Source organism: Haliotis rubra, unplaced genomic scaffold (genome assembly GCF_003918875.1).
Source record: "Haliotis rubra isolate DU_JTF1 unplaced genomic scaffold, ASM391887v1 Scf561, whole genome shotgun sequence".
Taxonomy (NCBI): Eukaryota; Metazoa; Mollusca; class Gastropoda; order Lepetellida; family Haliotidae; genus Haliotis; species Haliotis rubra.
Window position 1 is genome coordinate 472,432 of NW_025767259.1, and position 26,057 is coordinate 498,488.

The 26,057-nt window shown below is 38.4% G+C and overlaps 1 protein-coding gene across 1 annotated transcript in view; it reads right to left on the bottom strand.

Moving 5' to 3' along the window:
* LOC124254061 (von Willebrand factor A domain-containing protein 3B-like) overlaps positions 1–26,057 on the bottom strand; it is a 53,077-nt gene that overhangs the window by 10,138 nt on the left and 16,882 nt on the right. The window contains exons 5-10 of the mRNA XM_046687913.1: positions 25,511–25,693; positions 16,506–16,639; positions 14,605–14,855; positions 12,020–12,148; positions 10,241–10,292; positions 2,839–2,995 (exon numbers count right to left, since the gene is read on the bottom strand). Coding sequence (XP_046543869.1) covers positions 2,839–2,995; positions 10,241–10,292; positions 12,020–12,148; positions 14,605–14,855; positions 16,506–16,639; positions 25,511–25,693 — 906 coding nt within the window. The remainder of the gene's footprint in view (positions 1–2,838; positions 2,996–10,240; positions 10,293–12,019; positions 12,149–14,604; positions 14,856–16,505; positions 16,640–25,510; positions 25,694–26,057) is intronic.

Below are 26,057 nucleotides of genomic sequence, written 5' to 3' on the forward strand. Positions count from 1 at the left end.
AAATAAAGAAGGGGGGCTAAATGTACCTTTAATTTTTGAAACAATACAAGCTCAAAAACTATCATGGCTGCGCAGAACATTTGTTAAACATTCTAACATATCAAATCTTATAGATTTTGCTATTACAACAAAAAGTCTTCACCCAACAGAGATGGGAGCAAACTACTTAAAACACACTATTATCCCAAATATCAGTAATGTTTTTTGGAGAGATGTTTACGAAGCGTGGGCAAATATGCAATCTTTACAAATAAATGATGACGTTGATACAGAAACTTCACAACAGTATATATGGGCAAACGACAATATTACCGTAGGTCAAAAACCTATTATTTATAAACATTACTTGAAGGGAAATGTTAAATTATTTAATGATCTACTGAAAAAAGATAGTAATTTTCTTTCCTATGAAGAGTTTATTTCCCTATATAATATTAAGACAATTTTTTTAGAATATAGGGGTATCATTAACTCCATAAAATCCTACTTACTTTTGAAAGAACTAACTCTGTGTAAAGTAGAGGAGCCATTTATTCCTAATAATATACATATGCTCTATAAAGAACGTAAAGGGTGCAAGATTTTCTACTCTGTCTTGCTAAGGAAACATACATTAAAAGAAAAGCTAAATAGTCAACTTAAATGGGAAAGGGATATCAACGTAGATATATCAGAACAACTCTGGAAAGTTTTTAACTATGTACCTTTCAGAACAACTTGTAATACACAATTCAGATGGCTTCAATATAAAATTGTCCATAGAATCATTACAACAAACAAGGATTTATTTAACTATATACTGACACAATCCACTTCTTGTACATTCTGTAAGGTTAAAATAGAATCAATTATCCACGTATTTTGTGAATGTGTACATGTAAAAACGTTGTGGCAGCAACTAAAAGCCTGGATTGAACAAGAAACAGGCACAAAATTAACTCTGGATGCAAAACATATCATCTTTGGATATAAAGAAAAAAGAAACGATGTACTAAACCTTATTATCATCGCAACAAAATACTATATATATGCAAAGAGATGTTCCAATTTGCATCCACAGATTGCTGGATTAAAAAATTATCTACACATGTCCACACCTTGTATGAAATTGACAAATGTGTTGCCTTTTCGCACTGCAACTATGGTAAATTCTTCACCTTTTGGTCATCTTGCCATCTCTTCACATAAATAGCAACAACAAATGTATTGTTATAGCCTAACGGATTATCTACCATCCATGTCCTTGTTTTATAATATTTACATGTACCACAAATGCATAAATTATGTACCCATTATAAAGATATAAAGTGATTAAAAAATAAATAAAATAATAATAATAATTAGTGGATATGTTTTCAATTGATGATTTCACATTATTAGCCCGTACAAATTGCTGTCCATTAACTTGAAAAGAATTAATCCATTTGGTGATGTTAACATCAACATTCATTTTGGAAAGTTAATCAACTAATAAATGATGTTGAATAGTATTAAAAGTGAATGAAAAATCAACAAACATTATACTGAAATAAGTACCATAGTTTTATAAATGCTTATAGATATTGTTGAACAGAGTGATTGTGATATCTTCTACTCACGCCTTGCTCTGTGAGCAAATTGTAATGGGTCAAGAACATCTCTGACTTCATTCAACAATAAGTTCTTAACAATGTGTTCTAAACATTTCATAGCAATACATTTTTTCAATACCAAATGTTACTTAAAAGTAAAGAAACACCTGAAAATAATATGTCTCATGGATTGTAAGGAATAGGGGGTGGAATATTGTTGTATCCTTTCCTTAAATGTGCTTAAACAAACCTTTTGAATTTTCTATATTGCTGTAAGCTTACATAGAATAAATGTTCAAAAATCTAAAAATCACACTATAACCCTGTATACTTTCTATACATCTTCACTGTCAACTACTGTATGTATACATATTTTGTTGTGATTCTAATAGCATTAATTCCATAGGCTATATGTCAGAGGCTACAAACATTTCAGTTCACACATGTATGTGTATTAAATCTAACTGTTACTCATCAAACAATTATCCATTTAGCTTACAAGAAATATTAGACTCAATCAGTTCTGCAACATTCAAGATAGCAATACAATTTGTATAATTTTGTAGTGATAGAATGAAGACAAGTGTTTTTACCACTAACATGGCAATGTTGCCTGCCACTAAAGAAGAATGAAATATAACACATTTACTAGTTTTAATCTTTTGGTCACACAGAAGATTACCTTTTGTGTGATATAGTTTTTTGTCTTGGTCACTTCTCAGAATGTTCTAACTCTGAAGATATTTCAGGAATATAGTTGATTTGAATGTATAGATGCAGAATCACATATCCACTGTCAGTATCAGTATGTATTACGGCTGGGACGGATCCAAATTTTCTACCTGGGTACCCAACCCCCATTACCCTAGCCTACCCTGATACCTGTTATGTAATCACCCAATGTAGGCTGTCGACATAAAGGAAGACATTGGGTGCAAAGTTTTATGAGATACTGCGTTTACATAAGTTTGAAAAGTGGTCAAAGCTTCATGGTGACCTTGAAGATAAGGACACGGACATCGAACGGACGCTGCTGAATACATAGTTCCCCATTGCGGCGGGGCGGCGGGGTACAATAAGCCAAATGCATTTTCAGAGAAGACTTATCTCCTCACTGAATAACAAACTGACATATGACCAGCTTCAGTGAGGTACCACCATCATGACAACATAAGATCAAAAGGCAAATAATAAAGTGCAGGGAGAGTTTTCAGTGAAAGAATTTAAATAATGAATCATATTGTTGTTTCTAGCAAGCAATCCATACCTGATCAAACACCCTTGCAACAACATGTCTGTCCAGTATAGGAACATACTTTGAACGGTGAGGGACAAATGTGGGAGACAAAGCATCCAGGATAGTTAATCTTTTTGCGATGAGGCTATTCTTCTTCAGCCATACTTTGGATGATACTTCATTTCGACTGAAACAATAGGAATAGATTAATGCGAAAGTATTTTCATCACACAAAGGTCCCTACCAAGCAAAGCCAAAAACATTTTTCATCAGCATTTACCCTGAATCACCAGTATTCTTCTGTGGTCCCTGTTGTAAAGTGTGGAATAACTTTTACAGAGAGCCCAACGCTTTAGGTATATATAGGTAACAGACCTGATAAGGAATAAATGTTTCTCCAGTTGTTAACAATACAGTTTTTAGCCTGTGCACTTAAGAGACCTCAGTCCTTGACAGGGATATCAAGGAGATGATATCCCTGAAATGTCCAACCACCAAGTGGTTCTATAATATATAGCATTAGTAATGATGTACAAATATATTCTGTACAGGTAATATGTACGTGTAAACAGAGAGTATCACACTCTATATTACAATATAAGTCATTGAAAGTAAAAAATTCTGAGACTTTTGTAGGAATTGTTTGTTTTATTCATGAGTATTTATATGATATAGCCCATTTCTGGTGTCCCCCGCCGTGATGTTGCTGGAATATTGCTAAAAGCGGCGTAAAACCAAACTCAGTCAGTCAGTCAGTCAGTGATATGATATATTTCAAAACACACCCGGGTGAGACTGCATCTATCACTGAATATCATTCCTTTATTTGTTCCGTTTGTAAACATTAAAAACCAGTGTCTTGAGTGTTAACATTACAGCTTACGACAGATTTGTGATATCCTTTGATTATGCCATAATAATAATTGGTGTCACAATGGTCTCAAAACATAGTGATGCAATTTCATTGGAGTGATATAGCTAGCTATATTAGCTGATTTCATTTTTTTATGATAAATATGAATCATGTAACCACATTTCAACAATGCTTCTTTATTTTGCAAAAAGGAGAATCTTATCTATTTTCCTGAAAAATATTCTAGTGTTTTGAAGTAATTCATCATGATCACATCAAGAATTATTGCATGTCTTCTACCTTAGACATATCGCATCCCCTTGGGCCATATATAAAAATATTCTTGTTTCTCATAACTGCCCGACCCAAAATTTGAACCGACCCTAAGATTGTTTAAGTTTTTACACTAGAGAAAACGCAACTTTGACTCTCAAAATGTGCATGAATTTTTCACCCTTCTAAGTTTTGTTTTTCTATCGGAGAAAAGGTGTAAATTTCCACAGAAATCAAGGGATTTTGTACATAAAATAAAATAAAATGTAAAATAAAATGTGCCCGCCTGACCCATATTTTTTAAAAAACGTGATGAGAAACAAGAATATTTTTTATGTGGCCTTATGTTCTCATCAAAAGTGTTATTTACAAGTGCAGACTCTCCTTTATTCCTCTTCTGTGTGTATGTATATGGTCAGAGCTTTGACACATTCGTGTTGATAGTGAGAGACATTCAGATATTCTTAATGTTATGAATTACTTCAACATAAATGTATGCCTGACATAAAACAAGATTGCCCTAATGCCACATAGGGAAGGGACATGTGGGTATGTGACAACCCCTGAGACAGAAGGATTATCACAAAACTATGTCATAGAGCACTTCACACATAATTAGGTAAAATATGTAAACACTGTGTTATTTTTGTTGTTTCAGAACACAGGCACATGCGATATCACATATTTTTCTGGACACATCTTAGAGTGCAGGTACTGGGTATATGATCATGTCAGATTGACTGCATTTTGGGCTGAAACAATGAAATATATAACAAAATTCACAATAAACAATGTGATTAAACACCAAATTCAGACAAATCCACCTGAATAGGTATTATTTGAAACTTTCAGTTTTGATTTCATGGTTATATAATAATTTATCATATAATTAAGTTATTGAAGACAACTAATGATATTTTCTAATCAAAGTACTATCATCCTAAACTTAATCATGGACATTTAAAGACAATAAGTTGTTATAGTTCAGTGACACAGTTTCTCGTAATAATTTCAAGTTCCATTTTGGCCAGTGGTTAATACTTCCATTATTTTATGATACATTAATTTCATGATTGACAGTATACATTCAATGAGGATGAAATGATCAACAATAACACATTAGAGATACATACCTCCCCTCACCCCGACTGGCTAACCAGCAACTAAAGGTACAAAGATGGTGAATCCCTTGAATAGCCAGACAAACATTCCTGAGGTAACAGGATGCAAAATTATTAGCAGAAGTCAAATGGCAGGCCCAATGGCAGACTGCAATGACAAAAGACATAATAACCTGATCCTGGAAGCCAACAAGGTGAATCCAGAACCAGTCAGAATCCCATAGTAGAGGTCTCTTTAAAAACAAGAAACTAGAGTATTCTTGGAAATGTGCCTTGGTGACTCAGATTGAAGGAAGGAAAAGGCAACACTGTGTAGATACACATCCTTCTGGTCCATGGAGATAATAGAATAAACTACAGAGAAGGTCTGTATGTTGACTCCATCCAAAACTTGGAAGGTCGTCTCAGGTATTTCTGGTTGAGGATCTTCAGTTCAATGATCATGAGGTCTGATGACTGTCTTGTTGATCTGGAATACCAGAGAGTAGAACCCTGCTCCGGGATCCAAGGCCTTCTTGTCCAAGAGCTTGCCTATGGGTGTCATCGCTGCTGAAAGCTTGTTGTCCTGGACTTCCTACCGATGTCCAACTGGGTGTGTCATCTTCCTTCCCTGGTATTTGAGGATACATTGATCAGTTGTAATGATCTGCCAGTTTTCCACAAAAGCTGATAATCAGACACCCACATTACCCTGAAATAACTTTGTAGGAAATATGGTCATCTTCCATGCCTTCGGTGGTTACAGGTTGATCTAGGCCCAGGCTTTCCTTCATTCTTGGTTTGAAACTCTTTCCCATATCCCTTGCAATGAGACTGTTTCTGTAGTGCTGTTGAAGGTCCACTCCCGAGAACTTATATTGTGTGCTGCACCTGGACTGGTCCCTATAGGGTCATGACAATATTGATGACTCTGCTTTAGTGAAAGCCCTATTTTCCTCTGGTCTGACGTTTCCTTTCTCAAATTCATAGCTATAAAATATGGTTCCTCCAGATTGTCCGTAAAATGCTCCTTACAAACGTGAGAAGAGTGTATGTGATTAGCTGTATCTTGCATGCAGAGTTAGCGCCCTCTCGCGTCCTCTGTTACAAACTTCAGTTTAACAGCCAAAGGAGTTGCTGTATGGTGTATGTACTGATCAGATAGAAAGGAGAGGACGCCTAGCTGCCCAAAGTCAACAGATTGTCTAATACCATCTCGGGATCTGCAGTCACTTTAGATGAGGGTCCTAGATCGCAGCTTCGTCATCTTCTTTTTTTACTTTTATTGATGACTAAGGTATATTTGACTCGCTCTGGAAAATATGAACACATTACTCCTATACTGTACACTCCACTGGCTTCCAGTCGAGTTCAGGATCCAGTTTAAACTCTTATGCCTTGTTTTCAGCTGTCTCACTGGAACTGCACCTTCTTATCTATCCAATCTTCTAACCGTGTACACGCCTTCCCGATCTCTCCGTTCACAGGAAAAGAACTTGCTTGTTGTTCCCAAAGTAAAGACAGTGATGTATGGAAAGAGGTCCTTTGTCCATGCAGGATCTATAGCCTGGAACAGTCTCCCGCAGAGCCTCAGAGACTGTTGTGACTTTAATTCTTTTAGATCCAGTCTAAAAACACACATGTTCGAGATAGCCTTTGAACTGTAGCTCTTTACCATTAATCTCATCTTTATCTTATGCGCTTTGAGCATGCTTTAGCATGGATATATGCGCGTAACAAATATGCTATTATTATTATTATATTTTTCAAAAGCTGTCGGTGACAGGGGTTGAAGAGCTTCACATGGAAGACAAAGTAGCAAAGTGTTTCAACAATCAGCATGAGGATCCTTAGAGGATATTAACTTTCAACAGGCCAAGCAATTCTTAGTGGCCAAGGGGGAGGACAATATGTATACAGAACCCTTGGATTTACATTTGATTTCAAAAGAGGAGAAAATCAAACCTTAGAAAATTTGTTTACAGAGGACAAGCACACACATGCATGCATGTGAGCACAGAAACATAGAGGTGAGCACCACAAACATAGAGGTGAGCACCAGAAACATACATGTGAGCACCACAAACATAGAGGTGAGCACCAGAAACATAGAGGTGAGCACCAGAAACATACATGTGAGCACCAGAAACATAGAGGTGAGCACCAGAAACATACATGTGAGCACCAGAAACATAGAGGTGAGCACCAGAAACATAGATGTGAGCACCACAAACATAGAGACATAGAGGTGAGCACATAGAGGTGAGCACCAGAAACATAGAGGTGAGCACCAGAAACATAGAGGTGAGCACCACAAACATACATGTGAGCACCACAAACATAGAGACATAGAGGTGAGCACCTGAAACATAGAGACATAGAGGTGAGCACCAGAAACATAGAGGTGAGCACCAGAAACATAGAGGTGAGCACCACAAACATAGAGACATAGAGGTGAGCACCACAAACATAGAGGTGAGCACAAGAAACATAGAGGTGAGCACCACAAACATAGAGGTGAGCACCAGAAACATAGAGACATAGAGGTGAGCACCACAAACATAGAGGTGAGCACCACAAACATAGAGACATAGAGGTGAGCACCAGAAACAGAGGTGAGCACCACAAACATAGAGGTGAGCACCAGAAACACAGAGGTGAGCACCAGAAACACAGAGGTGAGCACCAGAAACACAGAGGTGAGCACCAGAAACACAGAGGTGAGCACCAGAAACATGAGACAAACAGTGAGCACCAGAAACATAGATGTGAGCACCACAGAAGCACCAGAAACATAGAGGTGAGCACCAGAAACATAGAGGTGAGCACCAGAAACATAGATGTGAGCACAAGAAACATAGAGGTGAGCACCAGAAACATAGAGGTGAGCACCAGAAACACAGAGGTGAGCACCAGAAACATATATGTGAGCACCAGAAACATAGAGGTGAGCACCACAAATGTAGAGGTTTCCTGCACTTTTGTTAGGGGAGATAACTCCCCTAAAGGGCAATCTAGTGTTAAGGTTCTACAACACTATATCAGAATCGCGTGCTCCCTTAGCGAGTTGTCAAGCCAGTCTAAAGTGTGATGTTGGCAGTGTGTAATCAAGCACACAACTCCTTTTGCTTCGATATGCTTTACCGTCTTGAAGAAGTTGTGGTACTTGGACATGTAGGTACATATAGTATACTCAGAAGCAAAAAAATCAAAATTCAAAATTAGATAGGCACTGTAATCAAATTATTACAGAAATGGACATAATAAGCGGATCAAGAACACTTTTTGTGTACAATATCTTGACACATCAATGAATAACTCAGCACAATTTCAAGACATTACGTGAACGTTTGCAGACCATTCAGACTCTTGACTTCAGTATCTAGTGTGACCACCATGAGTGGCAATAACTGCAGCACAGTGTCTATGCATGGAGAGCACCAATCGATTGATGAAGGCCATTGGCACCTGGAACCACACTCTGAGAAAGGCCTGGCGCAATAAATCGGCTGTGTTCGGCCTTGGTATGACATTATTCAGTGTCCTCTGAATTTTATCCCAAAGATCAGGACTAAGGGCTGGCCATTGCATAATGTTGACACCGTTCTGCTGTAGGAAGTCTCGTGTAGCTCTGGCAGTATGGGCCCGGGTGTTATCATGCTGGAAAATGTTTCAGTGACGTGCGAAATGTGGTATGACGTGGGCTCTGAGAGCTTGGTCGATGTAGCGCACCACTGTGATGCCGCCTCCTCTCCCTGGACCAAGGTTCTGGAACACCACAGGACCCATTCTCTGGTTCAGGCCTATTCCACCCAATGCCATGATGCTTGCACCTCCCCATGAGTCTCTTTCCATAATACATTGGTCTGAGTAACGCTGGCAATGCTGTCGCCATATTCTGTATCACTACAGGCCGATGACGAGGGGTGAGGATAGGTCCACGGTAAGATCTACGGCCATGGAGGTTCCCGCTGTTAAGACGTTGGCGTACTGTATCAGTACTGATTGGTCTTCAGTGTGTTGCCACTGTCTGGTGTGCTGTTTCGGATGCCTGCATGAAGGGATTCTGTACATGCTGTCGCACAACATGGCGGTCTTGTCGTCTTGTGGTCTGCCAGTACGGGGGGCGATCATTTGTGGTGTTGGTGGCCCGGAAACGTTGCTGCAGCCTGTAGATGGTCCAAACGTTTACCTGGAAGTGATTGGCAACTGCTTGTGCAGTGTGGCCAGCTTCAAGTCTTCCTAGCGCCTGGTTCCTCTGAGCTGTCAAGAGTCACGGCATCCTGCTGACGTTGTAATGTGAATGTTTCAACCAGGTTTGGGGGTGCATTTTATAGGGCTGGTCCTTGTGAACAGCATGTGCAGCATGAGTTGCATGAAAAACATGGAGAACACCGTACCATCTCCGAGATCAGGTTGCGTTTTTGAGACCATATCCTGGGTTCCATTCTGAGTTTGGGAAGGAATGTCTTTGCTCAGGTAAAGTTGAAGATGTTGTCAACAATATACAATCAAAACATTAAATGAGCTTACAGTTATCTGTTTCTGCGAAGGAAAATTCCAAACTGACGTTTCTTTTGCTGCTTAGTATACATTTAAGTCCCCCACTCAAGTTAAGGAACCACTATGTATCATTATTAAATTCCATCACTCGGTCACCCTCATCCATTAGAAATTTCTGACAGTGCACCCTTAATGCCTCAGTGTGCAGTTCTTCGGTTTGTCAGACATGAATTAAGGGTTATACATCAAACCCAGAAATTGATTAGTTGTAAATAATAACAACTGAAACTTGTGGACTGTAACATTAGGTTCTGAGTTCACATTTTAGTGACATGACTGCGTTCGATATCAATAAATAATCTCCCCAAATACACTATATCCTTCTGTCACCCAGTAACCCATAAATTATTGCAGAGAAACACTGTTTTCAGCTGATATTGCCAAACACTGTTAATTGTGACTCAAGCTGTTGACAGCCTGAAGGATTTAAAAAAAAAAATATAACGCTAATATAGAAGTCTATGGGAAAAGATTTGGTGTTTTGTAACCCTAAAGGGATGTGTGCATAACAATTTAGTCTGTTTTGCCTTAATGTAGATGTGGATATCCATTTTTGTTATCATTTCTAAATACATGTCACACAAGAAAATGTACAGATGCTGGATGGATCTCCACATGGCTTAAACAATGTCATGCAACTTACCTGCCATGTCTTTTTCCTTTCCTCTTTCTCATGTTTTCCTTCTCTGTTGAAACTAAAAATTAAAAGTCATGTGTTAGACTTATCAACAGTTGTTTACAAATGGGAAGGTATCTGCAGCTCGTCTGTTCAAATAGCAACTACTGGAGATTTGAATTGAAGATGAAGAATCAACATACCCAGCTACTTGGTATTTGTATTTGTTAGTTTTTTGTAAAGATGTGAGTATCGGTAAGTGGAGTCATGCACATGGAACTTGGCTTATGCTGTCGTCCAGTTACCGAAGCTCAGTTTTCATGTTAAACTCATGAATTTTGATATATAATAATGAAACATAGATATATAAGTGTTTGCATGGAACATTTCCCTTCTGTAACTTTGGGAGCTCTTATTTAGATTTAGGGTGAATTCTTATGATGCTTCTGATCTTAGTTGACATCATTTTTTAATGTACCTGGTAACACTTTATTAATCGAAATAGTATTATTGAAGAGATTCAGAACATCAATTTTTTTACGTTTTTTAACTCTACTAAGACAAACATAACAAGCATGCTTCATCACTACGAGGAAGTGGGTTGTAAAGAGTGTCAACATCTTTAGCCATTAGCTGAGAGAACTATCTACTCACAGTACAATTACATGAATGTACATGTGAATAATCATGATGTGATACAAAATTGTAACAACCAACAAATAAACAAAGGTGAAACAAATATTTACTGGTAATATCCTCTCAAGAATTAACAGTTAACCAGTTTATAATGTGGTCAATGTGAGTGTACTGAAGTTCTGGGGAAAAAATACATCATCCCTGCGAATTCAGTGAAATTGTCATGGCCCACATTGTAAAATTACTATGCAATACCATGGTTAAAATGCTACTGCTCGTCGCATTTAGAGTAAGCATCACAAAGTCTATGGTAACAGATTCCCAGATTGCCAGTCAGTGGTACCTGGATGTCTTTAACTTCACAACTAATCCAACATGGTGGTTATCGAAGATCTAAAATTTAAACTGATATTGTGGCGTCTCAAGCCATACTTAGCATTACAGGGTTTCTGGGACCCAAATAATTCCATATATAAATGGGTCGGTGTTGTCGCCACCTTCTAACCCATCATTTGCTGGTCTTTCCGACATACATCCACTACCTGCAGGGTACCCCTATCCTATTCAGGTTGGCATGGCCCTAGGAACCACTATTCATATCCCCAGATACAATCACAGCACTGGTGGGTTTATGTGATCACCACTCAGCCGCTGCAATCACTATTCATGTCAGCAGGACATCACTCTATGTGCAGCTGAGAGGCGCCCATATATATGCAATAAAAGTTTTTCATTTTACTTACATTGTCAATGCATAAATTCATGATTTTACAGTGTGCTGTTATGTTTGTTATAAAAACATCTACGGATCTGATTGGTTAGTCACTCACTTGTAACACTGAGAACAAGTTGGCTAGGTAGTCTGTCAAATGGACATCTGAACTCCTAGTGACACGTCACAATTGATCCAGTTTGCATTTTCAGTAACCAGAATATGAGTCTGCTGATTGTTACTAATAAAATCTGTTGTCTTGCAAAAATCATTTCCCTGTCAGTTCCTACAATCCTGTAAACATGAAAACGTCTTTATGGCAATGTAATGCATCACTTTGGTGGACTTCTGTGAAGTACTACAGCAAAGAACAGACTTATATATGTCTTCTGCCAACCAAACAGACGTTTATGTTGTCAACTATTACCTGGTAGTCTTTAAGTTGTGATAACAAATACCTTTTAGTAGTTCATGTTGGCGCTCTGCTTGTCTTTCAAACAGTTGTTGAGTCTCTGGTAAAAGCCACTTGGAGCTGGTGAAACGTCCACTACTGTTCAGTGTGCGGAGGAGACTGGTACGAGTGTGACCTGTTGTCAAACAATCAAATAACAGATCCTAAGAATTACTTTATCTCCATGTTCAATCCAATATCACAACAATAAAACTATTAGTTCATATATTACATGTAATCCAAAAAGTGACAAGCCAAAACATGTGAGCAAGGCTCACTAATACTGCAACAATACTTCAGCTGAACAAAAATACTAAAGACATTTTAGTTTAATTTTTTTTCAAGTATTTGTGAATTAAGGGTTAGCTTTCACATGTATGGAGATTTTATCTGATTTTATCTGATTTCACTTAAAACAGAATAGTGCCAAATAGCAGACAGCAGGAAAGCGCTATGGCATTAGGTATATGTGCAGGTTAAGAGTTGAATTACTACACCTGAAATATAATTATAAATGGAAGCCATCCCAAAATATCCAAAACGAATTGTAACGATTGGACATATGATACAGTTAAAACTTGTTGTCCAGATCAGACCAATAATTACTAGTCGTGTGGAATACCCGACGAGGTGTAACCATGACATTTGGATTTGCGAGAGTGACCAGTAAACTCTCATCCTAACCAGCTGTGGTTTTTTGTTGTCTCTCGTCATGGCATATTGTGGCGACGAGGATGGGATACAGGCTTGACAGTATTGAATGCAGCCGGAATGTTCTGCTGTGCTGCTGAACATGGAACGGGAAAGGTGTATGAAGTGGAATGAAATTACCTGTCACGTTGAATTTTGACTTGTGTTCAGCGCACGTGGTGTGTGCAGTGAATCACTAAAGGGAAGACAAGTAAGCATTACTTTGTCACTTTGCAGTTAATAATAACTGTAGACTTTCTGAAGATGGCAGCATGTTTGAATATGCCTGACTTTCACTCTAACAAATGCAGGAGGGAGGAATGGTGCAAAATTTTAGGACATTCGTTAGTGGCCGCCGGCATTACGAGTCCCATGAATCGAAGAAGTGCTTAGTTGTCTTCAAGTGGAATGAAAACATATCAGCTGATACAAGCTACAGTTCAGCCTGCTTCGCCTTTAGATAAGTCTTATGACGAATTGACAAACATATTAAAGGACCATTATACTCCAAAACCATCAGAAATTGTGAAAAGATTCATTCACGTTCAAGACGAATGTGAGAAAGTGTAGGAAGCTATGTGGTAGCTCTACAACTGTTATCTGATGGTTGTAATTTTGCTGACCAGTTGAATGTCATGCTAAGAGACAGACTAGTTTGTGGAATTGGACCTGATAGTATTCAGAAGAAATTGTTAGCCAAACCTACATTAATTTTCCAGGATGCATTAAAAATTGCCCCTGCAATGGAAACAGCTGAGAGAAATTTGCAAGATATTCAGCATGAAAATAACCATGTTCTAGTTAAAAAAATTTAATAGAAGAAGTTCCAGACAAGGTTAACATGCGGTAGTACGGTAGTCTGCCAATTGCCGGATCCAAACAAAGTACCCAACAACCTTGTTACTGTTGTGGTAAGGACTCTCACTTGCCGGAATCATGCTTTTATAAGAAATAACGTTGCCATAAATGTAATAAATGTGAGCATATTCAGCGCATGTGTCGGAATTTCCAGTCTAAATCAGAAGGGCCTAAGCCGAATAGGGATAAACCTGTGCACCCAACAGCTAAACACTCAAAGTCAAGATTGCATTTGGTAGTAAGTAGCAAGCAACGCAGTAGACTAAGATGTGCTGCATTCTTCCCTACATGGTCTACAAGCAGCTGTGGACTAAAGATGTGCTGCATTCTTCCCTACATGGTCTCAGCAGTAGACTAAAGATGTGCTGCATTCTTCCCTATGTGGTCTACAAGCAGCTGTAGACTAAAGATGTGCTGCATTCTTCCCTACATGGTCTACAAGCAGCTGTAGACTAAAGATGTGCTGCATTGTTCCCTACATGGTCTCAGCAGTAGACTAAAGATGTGCTGCATTCTTCACTACATGGTCTACAAGCAGCAGTAGACTAAAGATGTGCTGCATTGTTCCCTACATGGTCTCAGCAGTAGACTAAAGATGTGCTGCATTCTTCCCTACATGGTCTACAAGCAGCTGTAGACTAAAGATGTGCTGCATTGTTCCCTACATGGTCTCAACAGTAGACTAAAGATGTGCTGCATTGTTCCCTACATGGTCTACAAGCAGCAGTAGACTAAGATGTGCTGCATTCTTCACTACATGGTCTACAAGCAGCTGTAGACTAAAGATGTGCTGCATTCTTCCCTATGTTGTCTACAAGCAGCAGTAGACATTTCTCAAGATTTGCTCGGGACATCTTTCATGGACAGATGCACAAATAGTGTCAAAGTGATCAACCCTCTAGTGATTTCATGATCATACTATCCTGATGTCATTTCCATAGCATAATCCACTTTCTGTTTCTGCATTATCATAATGAAGCATACAATGCTGCAGTAAAACACAACTGATTATATCATAGAGGCAATCAAGGCAGTTTTTCCTACTTGCTGTCAGCGGCTGTTTTTGTTGTGAGAGTATGGCTTTCTGGTTTGGTCGTCTGCTGATGAACTGTTTAGGAGATGAGCCAGACCTCAGCCCATTTGAAGACGATGAGCATGAGAAGGATGCCAGAGCATGGGCTCCCTGAGGTGGAGCACTCTGTGGCCTTGCGATCAGAGACTTTGGATGATACATATCCCTCGTGTTGTCAGTAGGTCCCACTGAGGACTTATCGATGCCCGGTAACTGGTTTTCACTGCAATGAATAATAGACATGAATACATAAAGCAATAAACATGCGCTCTACATCATATTGGATTCAAACAGGAGATCTTTACAATCCGATGAAGAAAGAATCAGTTGGTTAAACATCCCAACACTGGCAATTGTTTATGCCTGTTGCAACCTATGGAATAGCCATAAGCCAATATATCATAAAACATAAAAAATAATTACATAACATGCCAACTTTAGGTTTGAAACAAACATCAACACTGAGTTGAAGGAAAATTGGTTAAAATCATACCTGGGAAAAAAATGTGTATTTTGGGAAACATAATTTACAACAATATTTACTACTCACACAAATTTATGGCCTGTGCCTTGTGGCTTACCACATGAATGCAATTACCAGCTATGATTCCAGCTAAGAACTAACTTTGGGTGTAAATATCATATAATGCCTTGGCATTGAAACAAATGATGATTGTTTGCTGATAAATTGTCACATTGTTGTCATGAATGCTATGACAGGATTTTCAGAAATTTTCAAGCATGAATTCAAAAGGTGACACCAAGTAAACAAATCTTATTCTTTCATCAGAACCAGGTGACTTGCAGATTTCAAGTTGCATATACAGTACAAAAAATATTCCTCAACCAGAAATTACACCATAGTAAAATGAGTGAAGAATAAAGAAGACAAATTGTGAAAGTTCTGAAAGGCTCACCAAGCACTATGGGACCAAATTGCATAATTTGAGTGAGTAATTGAAGTTTAGTTTTATGCTGCTTTTAGCAATATTCCAGCAATATCACAGCAAGGAAAACCAGAAATGGGCTTCACACACTGTACCCAAGGATCACAAAATTAAAATGTGAAATAATTTATGTCATGAAACTGGAAAATAAGTTACATGTTCTGCACTGGAGGTGCATATGATTTAGAAACAATCTGAGCTTAAGTCACAATAATTGAGGCATATAGGAAAGCCCAAATATTTCTCTAGATAACACATGACAAAGTTGGGTCTTCAATCAAAAGTGAGATAACACAAATAGCCTTCCTTATGTAAAACCACTATTTTGATAAATACTGAAGTCAACATTATTTGATAATATGAAAGAAGTAACTAAATTTGCACAATGTTTTTAAATTTTCAAGAAAGAATTACCAAGTCAGAAAATTATGCAGTGCACTACAATTCCAATTACTCTGTACAACTGTGAGCTTGACATACTTCCAAGGAAAATAGGACATTTGCAATACAGTGTTCTTTATTGTTTTCCAAATCCTAAACACTTGAACAAAATTTGATGTCATCATTTAGAGACACATACATGTCAAAGTTCAGCTTTTTCAGCTGAACTATTTCAGATGTCTTAACAGTGGAGACAAAATGCATTTTGTGACACCCATTCATACCTTTTGTGGCTATATATCAGATTTGAACAGTTTCACTGGTCCAGTGTTTCCAGACACCAAACAATCAGGCCATAGTTCACAAGACTTTCAGAATAGACAGAGGACAGACAACAAGCTATACCTTATGTCCTGGTGAACTTAAAATATGAAAGTTTACAATGGATGTCCAAATGTTACCAGTGACTTTCTTTCAATTTGTTTTCATCAAGTTGTGCTACAGATCAAACATAAACCTTGTCATAAAATTGAAAGTTCACCTACTTTGCTTCTTTCTTCAGATCATCTGTCTGTCTGCGCCAGGACATGGAGGAACACTCATCCCGCAGAGTGGCTAGCTGCTCCAGATTATTTTGGCCATGCTTCAGTTCCTGCTTCAGCAGCTGTACATCTTCACTCTGATATAATTGGATTAAAAAAATATAAGTTCCATTTTAGAAGGACGTGCTGTATCAATGCACATAATACTGACAGAAGGGTTTCAGCTCCTGTATTCCATTAGTACACCATTCAGGAAACAAAATTGCACATAGGAAATAGAAACATGATATGTTGGAACTACATGTGTACAAAACATCAGATGAAAACAGAGTAATTAGTGAATGGAATTGAACACATATGTGTCATGATGACAGTGAGGACAGACAGATATGGGTGACCCATGCACAGACCATTCTGGGATTTGTGTGTATCCATCCCAACACAGTCAGGACAGACAGATATGGGTGACCCATGCACAGACCATTCTGGGATTTGTGTGTATCCATCCCAACACAGTCAGGACAGACAGATATGGGTGACCCATGCACAGACCATTCTGGGATTTGTGTGTATCCACCCCAACACAGTCAGGACAGACAGATATGGGTGACCCATGCACAGACCATTCTGGGACTTGTGTGTATCCACCCCAACACAGTCAGGACAGACAGATATGGGTGACCCATGCACAGACCATTCTGGGACTTGTGTGTATCCACCCCAACACAGTCAGGACAGACAGATATGGGTGACCCATGCACAGACCATTCTGGGACTTGTGTGTATCCACCCCAACACAGTCAGGACAGACAGATATGGGTGACCCATGCACAGACCATTCTGGGATTTGTGTGTGTAACAGGAGATTGTGTTTATAGTTTTAGCAATAAAGTTTTATATTTATCACTTCAAGTTGTTTTTGTGTTCATTAGTTTATGTGCTTGGGTTACTTATCCAAGCAGTTGGTCTGCTTAGGGCCTCAACAGTCTAGCTTTCAATACAATAGCCCTCAGCTTCCTATTTGATTAACATTATGTAACTACAGCTTTCCTCCATAGCACTTGCACACTTTTTAGTCACACTGCTAACAACTCTGCACAGAACAAGCCACTCAGCACAGCTCAGGTTAGACATTTACTTTATATTAACCTAAATAGAATCTCAACTATCCATTAAATATGTTATAAATAATATAAAGTGTTGTAAATATTACTATTTTATATCAAGTAGCCAATGTACCTTTTAATTTATCAATATGAAGTGTCTAAATGTATGAATGTGTGAGAGCATGATTTGATTGGTAGTTTGAATGTAATGTTGAACAAGAAGTTTCTATCTACATTATTAATTGTAGGCATAGTAAAAATATTGTACTTATTATTTGTTTTAGGAATGCATTAACACAGAATACTTGTGTGGGTATATAGGCACACCCGGTGTCACCCACAGGGTATGTACATATTATCTTTTATCATGTATGTAATTATCTATGTGTGATTTAAATATCACCTCTATGATCATTTAAGTTGATCATTTGCATGTTAAATTACAACCATTATGTAGTGTTTTATACATCAGTGGTAATAAGAATAACTTATTATGAACTAGTTATGTGTAACTGTACTTGTTGCATGTTTAGATTTATGTATAGCATTCTTTCTTATATTACAGGGTGAATGACTGATCAATTGAATGACTGATCAATTGATTGACTGATCAATTGAATAGTTGATCCATATATATGATGATGATGAAATAAACGTCACCTCACAAACACACCCGCAGCTTGTCATTATTGACTCACCCCTGCAACAATGGAGCCCCCAGTGAGGAACTGACGTGCTATACACGACACCCATATCTTGTGATTATTCATGGATCATATCCACTGTGAGTTGTGCATTCCTTGATGCTATGATTTCTTCCCCAGCTATACAAGTGTGCAGTCAGCAGTGACTTTGAACTTTCACCATGTTGTGAATTGTTGTGACGTCATAGCTTGTGATTGCGATTGACATTCTAAGCTTTGATAAACAAAACCAAACTTTACGGAAGCTTCCTTCATGGACATGGACATTACCAGTTGCAGCTGATTGTTCTCCCACCATGTAAGATTATTACTCCATTGTTTTCTGTGTACCTGTAAACTGATTTTTATTATTTCATCCCAAACTTTACATCTGTAATTTACAATATGTAAAATGTTAGTTATTCACTAGTTCATTGTACTTGCCCTGCTCATTAGGCATTCGATATTTGTGTTACCCTGTCAGTCATTAACATGCAACCTTAGTTAAATGCCTTAGGTTACTTAGTATTACAATAAAGTTGTAGTTGTTAAGCCTCATATATTTACACACAGACATTTGTTCATCATGCCTTAGTTTATTTTATGGTACCATTTATTTATTTTGACTTACCTAACCGCGTACGTGGTGTTTATCCCCGTCACAGCTTCTTATTGTTTGATTTACTTAGCCCTAGATATACTTTAGTTATTCTTTGTTCAGTTCTCTTGCATGATTGGGTGAATGAACCAAATATGTAGTTAAAAAACACACAAAATAAAACAACCTAAATAAAATCAATAACTAATTGATTAACTAAAATCTGATAAAGCTAATTTAGTGTAAGCATTTACAGGTATAGTTATTCAACTTGGTTATTGTTTGGACTGAGTGACGGACGGTACTGCTCACCTTAGTATACCTTTAACAACTCACTTGCACTTCGCTCACATTTGTTATCTACCGGCCTGGTGATGTATGGTTTGTTTTTTTTAAATATAATTGTGGTTGTATATACAATTTGGTTGTTTGTCCTGCTCACATATGTGACCAGTCTTAAGGGTATCATTCAGATTAGGCTTACGTTGCTTTCAGTATACATTTTGTTCAGGTGTCTGTTCTGAATTTCGAGGTTGCCGTTGTGTACTTCAAACGCTTGTTTTGATCTCACCAAGTGACCGACCTATTGCCTGTATCGCGTGTTAATGTACCCCGTTTGAACCACTTGCGGCACATTCTCGGTTTACATACATTTCTTGATTGTCTAACATTTTTCAATCATGTCCTCATCTTCTTACTCGCCACATGACCTTCAATGGTCATTAATGTATTAACCTGGTATGCCCTACCATTCTGCAATGAACTAGTGCTCTTACGTTAACAGCAATAACGCCAACTTCTCAAATGGATATATTCCATTAGTTTGTTTTGCTTCTTCTTTATTTCTTTTCTTAGTTCTTCCTCTGGCATTGTGTCAATTAACACTATGGAAGTTAAGCCAGGAAGAAATGGAAAGCATGCTAGCTGCATTTAAGAAGATGGGTCTCCAGCCTAAAAGTGGAATCACCCGAGATCTTAAAACCTGGATTTTAAAGGTATCTCACAAAAAGAACACCCTATTAAACAGGAGGAGAACATGGAGGTCAAATACCAGCATCACGTGGCGTTAATGTATCAACACTTTCCTAAATTTCCGTTTTTAGTGGCGAATCAGGAAGGACACAGACTATGACCACTGGATCTACGAGGTAGAATGCCTCATCACAACCAAGACTCATAGTCAAGACGTCATCCTTCATGCAATTCGGAAGTCACTCAAAGGGAGAAGCAGCTATCATATCTATGAAGCTTGGGCCACATGCAGATTTCCAAGAATTACTTCACAAGCTGAAGAGTGCTTTTCGAACACTCACGTGAAGTTCTGCTCTTATGTCAGAATTTTATAGTGCCTGTCAGGCAGAAGATGAGGATGTCGCTACCTGGAGCTGCCGTCTAGATCGAATTTATGTTCCATTTATCCAAACAAAACCTTTATCCCGGTGGAACAGGACGATATGCTGCGCACTCGCTTATGGGATGGACTCGATCCGTCTTTGAAGACTCTAGCCGGCTATAAGTATGATTCCATCTTCAGTTTTGATGATCTGCGCTTGTGTCTCCGGGAAATGGAGTTTGATCTGAAGAGAGGAAAGTCTGACATCTCCAAGACCAAATCAAAGGCAAAGAGACAGCTACAGTTAACATGGCAACGCCATCTGGAGCCCAAGGAATCTAAGAGCGAAATTAACAGAGTTGAAAGCTATTGTTAAGGAGCTACACTGGAATGACTGAGTTACAGGAACAGCAAAAACAGATCTCCGCTCAAGTTTTTCAGCAGCAAGCTCAGTTTTCCTGCCATACCGGGCCTACTCACGGACACAGGGGAAGAGGAAGGTATAACAATGGAGGAAGAAGACACACTGGTAACTGGACTCAAGCTTCTATGGAAAGGGGCAACAGCCAGAAACCAACCTAATCAGTTTGGCATTTCACCTCCAACCTACCAACAGAATAACCCCAATTCATCAGCACCAATAGCTCCTCCAGCATGACAGGATTTCAGACAGCTTCGAGTCAGAGAGTGCCTATCTGCTGGAGATGTGGGCTATCCAGGACATCTCTTTCTTATGGATGCAGAGTCCTGATGGATCACATGCGACGCCTTTTAACTGGCCCAGGCCTATGGGAGGGGCCACCCTTTAGGTTTCTGTTCGCAGTCCCAGAAGTGATGTTCCAGATGGTTTTTGGTTGGAAGCTCTACCCGAAGTAACTATCTGGATAGAAGACACACCTGTACAGACTTTGTTAGGACACAGGTGCTACTGTATCAGTGATGTCACAATCCTTCTACTGAAACGTATCTGGAAAGAGCCACATTCCTCTCTCAGTCCACTTTGATGATATACTTGATATAGAATGTGCAGGAGGGGAACAATTACACATACATGGGATATGTACAGGGTTGGAATCAAGACTACGGGCAGTGGCAATTACAATGGAGCCTTTATCATGTCTAGTGCTGGTAGTCCCTGACAATAAGGTACAATGGAAGAGTGCCTGCACTTTGGGGAACCAACATACTTTCAAGGCTTCTCGACAGCTGTAGGGATACTGTCGGTGTTCAGTTCTTGCAACGAAAGCAAAGCTCTTCATACTCCATGGTACTTGGCTTTTCGCATTCATGGTTCTACGTGAAAACAGTTGGCAAAGTATGGAAAACTTGGACCTGTGAAGATCTTCGGAGTTATGTAACATCAGGATCCCCGGTAACAGTACTACCACCATTAGAGGACGCTCTTAGCAAAGTGGATTGTTTACCCACAGGTCTGCTCCTCCTTCAAGCCACAGTCACCTCAGCTATACCAGGTTTAATCTTTGACATTGCCCCAGCAATCATTAAGTATGAGTGTGATACCTCAACAGAAATAGAAGTGCATGTCTCTAACATCACACACACAGACAGTGGTTATCCCCCTAAGGCTTTACTTTGTGAACTCCAGCCCATCATAGTTACAGATTTGCACTCCAGGAAAACCAGTGGACTCTGACACTATCCTTAACCAAGTGGAGGCACACCTTCACCCGTAACAGGAGATTGTGTTTATAGTTTTAGCAATAAAGTTTTATATTTATCATTTCAAGTTGTTTTTATTAGTTTATAAGCTTGGGTTACTTATCCAAGCAGTTGGTCTGTTTAGGGCCTCAACAGTCTAGCTTTCAATACAATAGCCCTCAGCTTCCTATTTGATTAACATTATATAACTATCCATAGCATTTGCACACTTTTGGAAGACACATGTTGTCATACTCTGCACAGAACAAGCCACTCAGCACAGCTCAGGTTAGACATTTACTTTATATTAACCTAAATAGAATCTCAACCTATCCATTAAATATGTTATAAATAATATAAAGTGTTGTAAATATTACTATTTTATATCAAGTAGCCAATGTACCTTTTAATTTATCAATATGAAGTGTCTCAATGTATGAATGTGTGAGAGCATGATGTGATTGGTAGTTTGAATGTAATGTTGAACAAGAAGTTTCTTTCTACATTATTAATTGTAGCCTTAGTAAAATATTGTACTTACTATTTGTTTTAGGAATGCAATAACCCAGAGTTCTAGTGTGGGTATATAGACACACCCCGGTGTCACCCACAGGGTATGTACATATTATCTTTTATCATGTATGTAATTATCTATGTGTGATTTAAATATCACCTCTATGATCATTTAAGTTGATCATTTGCATGTTAAATTACAACCATTATGTAGTGTTTTATACATTAGTGGTAATAAGAATAACTTATTATGAACTAGTTATGTGTAACTGTACTTGTTGCATGTTTAGATTTATGTATAGCATTCTTTCTTATATTACAGGGTGAATGACTGATCAATTGAATGACTGATCAATTGAATAGTTGATCCATATACAATGATGATGAAATAAACGTCACCTCACAAACACACCCGCAGCTTGTCATTATTGACTCACCCCTGCAACACAGTCAGGGCAGACAGATATCGGGTGATCCATGCACAGACCATTCTGGGACTTGTGTGTATCCACCCCAACAGTCAGGAACCACAGACTAGACTACAGACTAGACGGTCCTAACAGTTCCCCGAATAACAGATGTCAGCATGTCTGCAGATGACTTTGGGAGCAATGCTCAAGCTTGTGCCATAGAGAGGAATCACTTTGGGAGTGGTTTCGTGATGATTTTTGGTGGACATCAGAGAATCCCTTAAGTTACTGTTCAGGGCAATTTGACAATGCTGCAGAGAACAGGTTCTTGAAACAGTGGCAAATCCGTTTCTTCAACATCTTGGCCTGGATTGTCATTCCAATAGGATATTGCCCATCCTCACTTAACTGGGGTTGCTGTGACTTTCTTTCAACCATTTTCAAGTTCTGGCTTTATCAGTTCTCTCCCTCATAGAGCATGTGTTGGACGAAGACATATGCTTAGTATGCTGTATACCAAATCTGTAGGCTAATGTTTGGGATTTGGCAGCAGAAAATATGGAAAACAATCACACAAGCCTTACATGCCCATTTGATGGACTCTGCAAGTGGCTGACTAACTGCTGTTCTCGCTGCTCATGGTTGGCATACCCATCATGAAGTTTGTGACATCATAATGCTTTGACCCCTGACCCGAGTTTGAATTTCTAATGTCTTAATGTGTTGTATTGCAGTTTTCTTATGAACTCAGTTTTGTTATGAGGTAGTGTTATTCATTGCATATCAAGTGTAATACATTGTACTTGTTGACATTCAGTAGGGGCTGTGGCATGTTCTATTTATATACTATATTTAGACAAAGTTCTGGAATGAACTACAACCATATGGGCCTTTCCACTATATTCTGGCCCATACTCATCCATGTAATGAAGACATTTCCAAAATTACTTGTCATGAAGCTCAAACAGAATCATCCCAATGACACCAAAAGCTCAACACAAAAGGAACACCTGGTTCTAAACATGAGGAGATCAGCTAAGCTGGGACCTCCAGGTCGAAAATATCTTTAACTTGTATGATAAATATGACAAGACAAAAGAAATTCTCTGTCACGCATATCTCCATCGAAGATGTATATCAAGAAATAAAAAATATATAGAATGTACATCTTGCTTTTATTTTACTTTTCCGACCTGTGACATCAAGCAAACACTAACTATATTAATCAGTTATCTTGCCTATGAATCTCCAGATTTGAGAACTGGATTACATGGCTATGTTTCCACATGACATATTACATTTTTAACTGGATTAACCAAACTGGCACTATTTAACTGAGAGACATTTTTTTTAAATACATACATGGAAGTCGAGAAATCATGACATCACAGAATTGACATGAAGTAGAAAACAAAAATATGGAGGAATACAAGTAGAAGAGTCCATTTGAGTATTCCCTCTTTCTCATATGGTCAGAACATGACCCTTGTGAAAATGTTTGAATCTCACCGATCACCAGCAAAAGGACGTAGTATTACGTTTTAGTATGAAAGTCATTACTGTATATTATATTTCCAGTTTAATTATTAATCGGGTCATGGATTATGTGGTTCCAGTTTTAGTTAAAACATTATTATACATGCATACCTTTACCAAGCAATGCCTTAGTAGTTGAAATGAATACTTCATTATTATTTATTACCAATAAGTAGTAATACTTCTTAATAGGGAGTGGTGCAGGTGCGACAGGGAATTTAAGTCGTTCACAAAATTGGGAAGAAATTCTGAAACCCAAACTAACATGACTACACAGACAAAGTCCAGTCCTGGAGAATGCAGAGCCTTTGATGTTGTCTAGAACATGAGGGTGAAGTGACAGGGTGAAGCCCCTCTGACATCATTAACGTGAGGTAGAGCCTATGACGTCATCTAAAACGTGAGGTCAAATCAGTGTTGTGACCTCAGAGATGCTGTAGACGGTGGAATACTTCTTCATTTTTATCTACTCACGTATAGAATGAGACAATGCCATTTCACACACACTTTGTCTGACAGTTTTAATGAATGAAAATGGGACTATATGTAATCAAATAAAATGAAATCAAGGAAGATGGTTTTATTATGTGACATCATATGTTTTCGGATAGCTGTGTTTACCCATGCTTTAATGTGGTGTGTTGCATCACAGCAAACATTGTTAGTACCCAGCTGATGGCGTGTCTTTATGATAAAGTTGTCTTTTATGAGATATTGCGATGTTCTGCTGTTCGTGTGATTATTCAAGAAAACCCTGAATGTTTTTAAGCATCTGAAAACCCACAATACAAGGATATGTACAATGAAGACTGTTTATTGCAATCCACACTGAATTTTGTTAGTTTACAACATGATTAACCTGGGCACAACAGCGGATTTGTTGATATGCTATTTCCGATGACGTGAAGATGTGTGATTGCTGGGCAACTTTTTTTTATGGGAGCCACAGATTAGATGAGAATACATGCATGCTGTTAAGGGTGTTAGGCTCAGAACTTTACAGATATCCTGTGTACTATTACCCTGTCATCTACTCTGTACCATGAACAAAGACTGATTGAAAGCTATACATACCTTCCTGTCTTGCTTCTAGCACATTGTAGGTGTTTTACAACATTTATTAAAAGAACAATATTTGTGAAAAGATAAGCTATGATTATAGATACTGACCTCCCAAGCCTCAGGTTGATCTGGATCTACACCCTTCTGAGAGAAATAGTGGTATCGTCCAGTGGTGGTACGAGCTAATTCATACAGGAAGCGGTTTGCTTCAGTGTCATTACAGTTGAAGGAGATCGTGTGAATAGGCACTCTATGCTTCATCTGTACTTGGGCTAGTATGGACTTTGGTGGCTGCAGATGTAGAAAAGAGTTGGCATTATGTAGAAAAGTTAATACAATAGTTATCATTGCTTACAATACGATCACTATTACATCATTGCCATAGATTCTGTACTTCTGACTGCAATCACCCCCCAAAAAAATATAGATTGTCAAAAGAATTCCTCCTTGCTGTCATTTATTTACAACCCAACACCCCACCCCACCCAATACTTGGTTATGTAGAGACACCATATGTTACATTTGGGAATAACTATCTCAGTAAAGTAAATTCTAGTATTTCGGGGAGTAATTAAAGTCCCATCCAGGATTCAAATCCACACTCTCAGATTGATGAGGCACCTTATCGCCAGCACCTTATACAAAGTCAGACAGC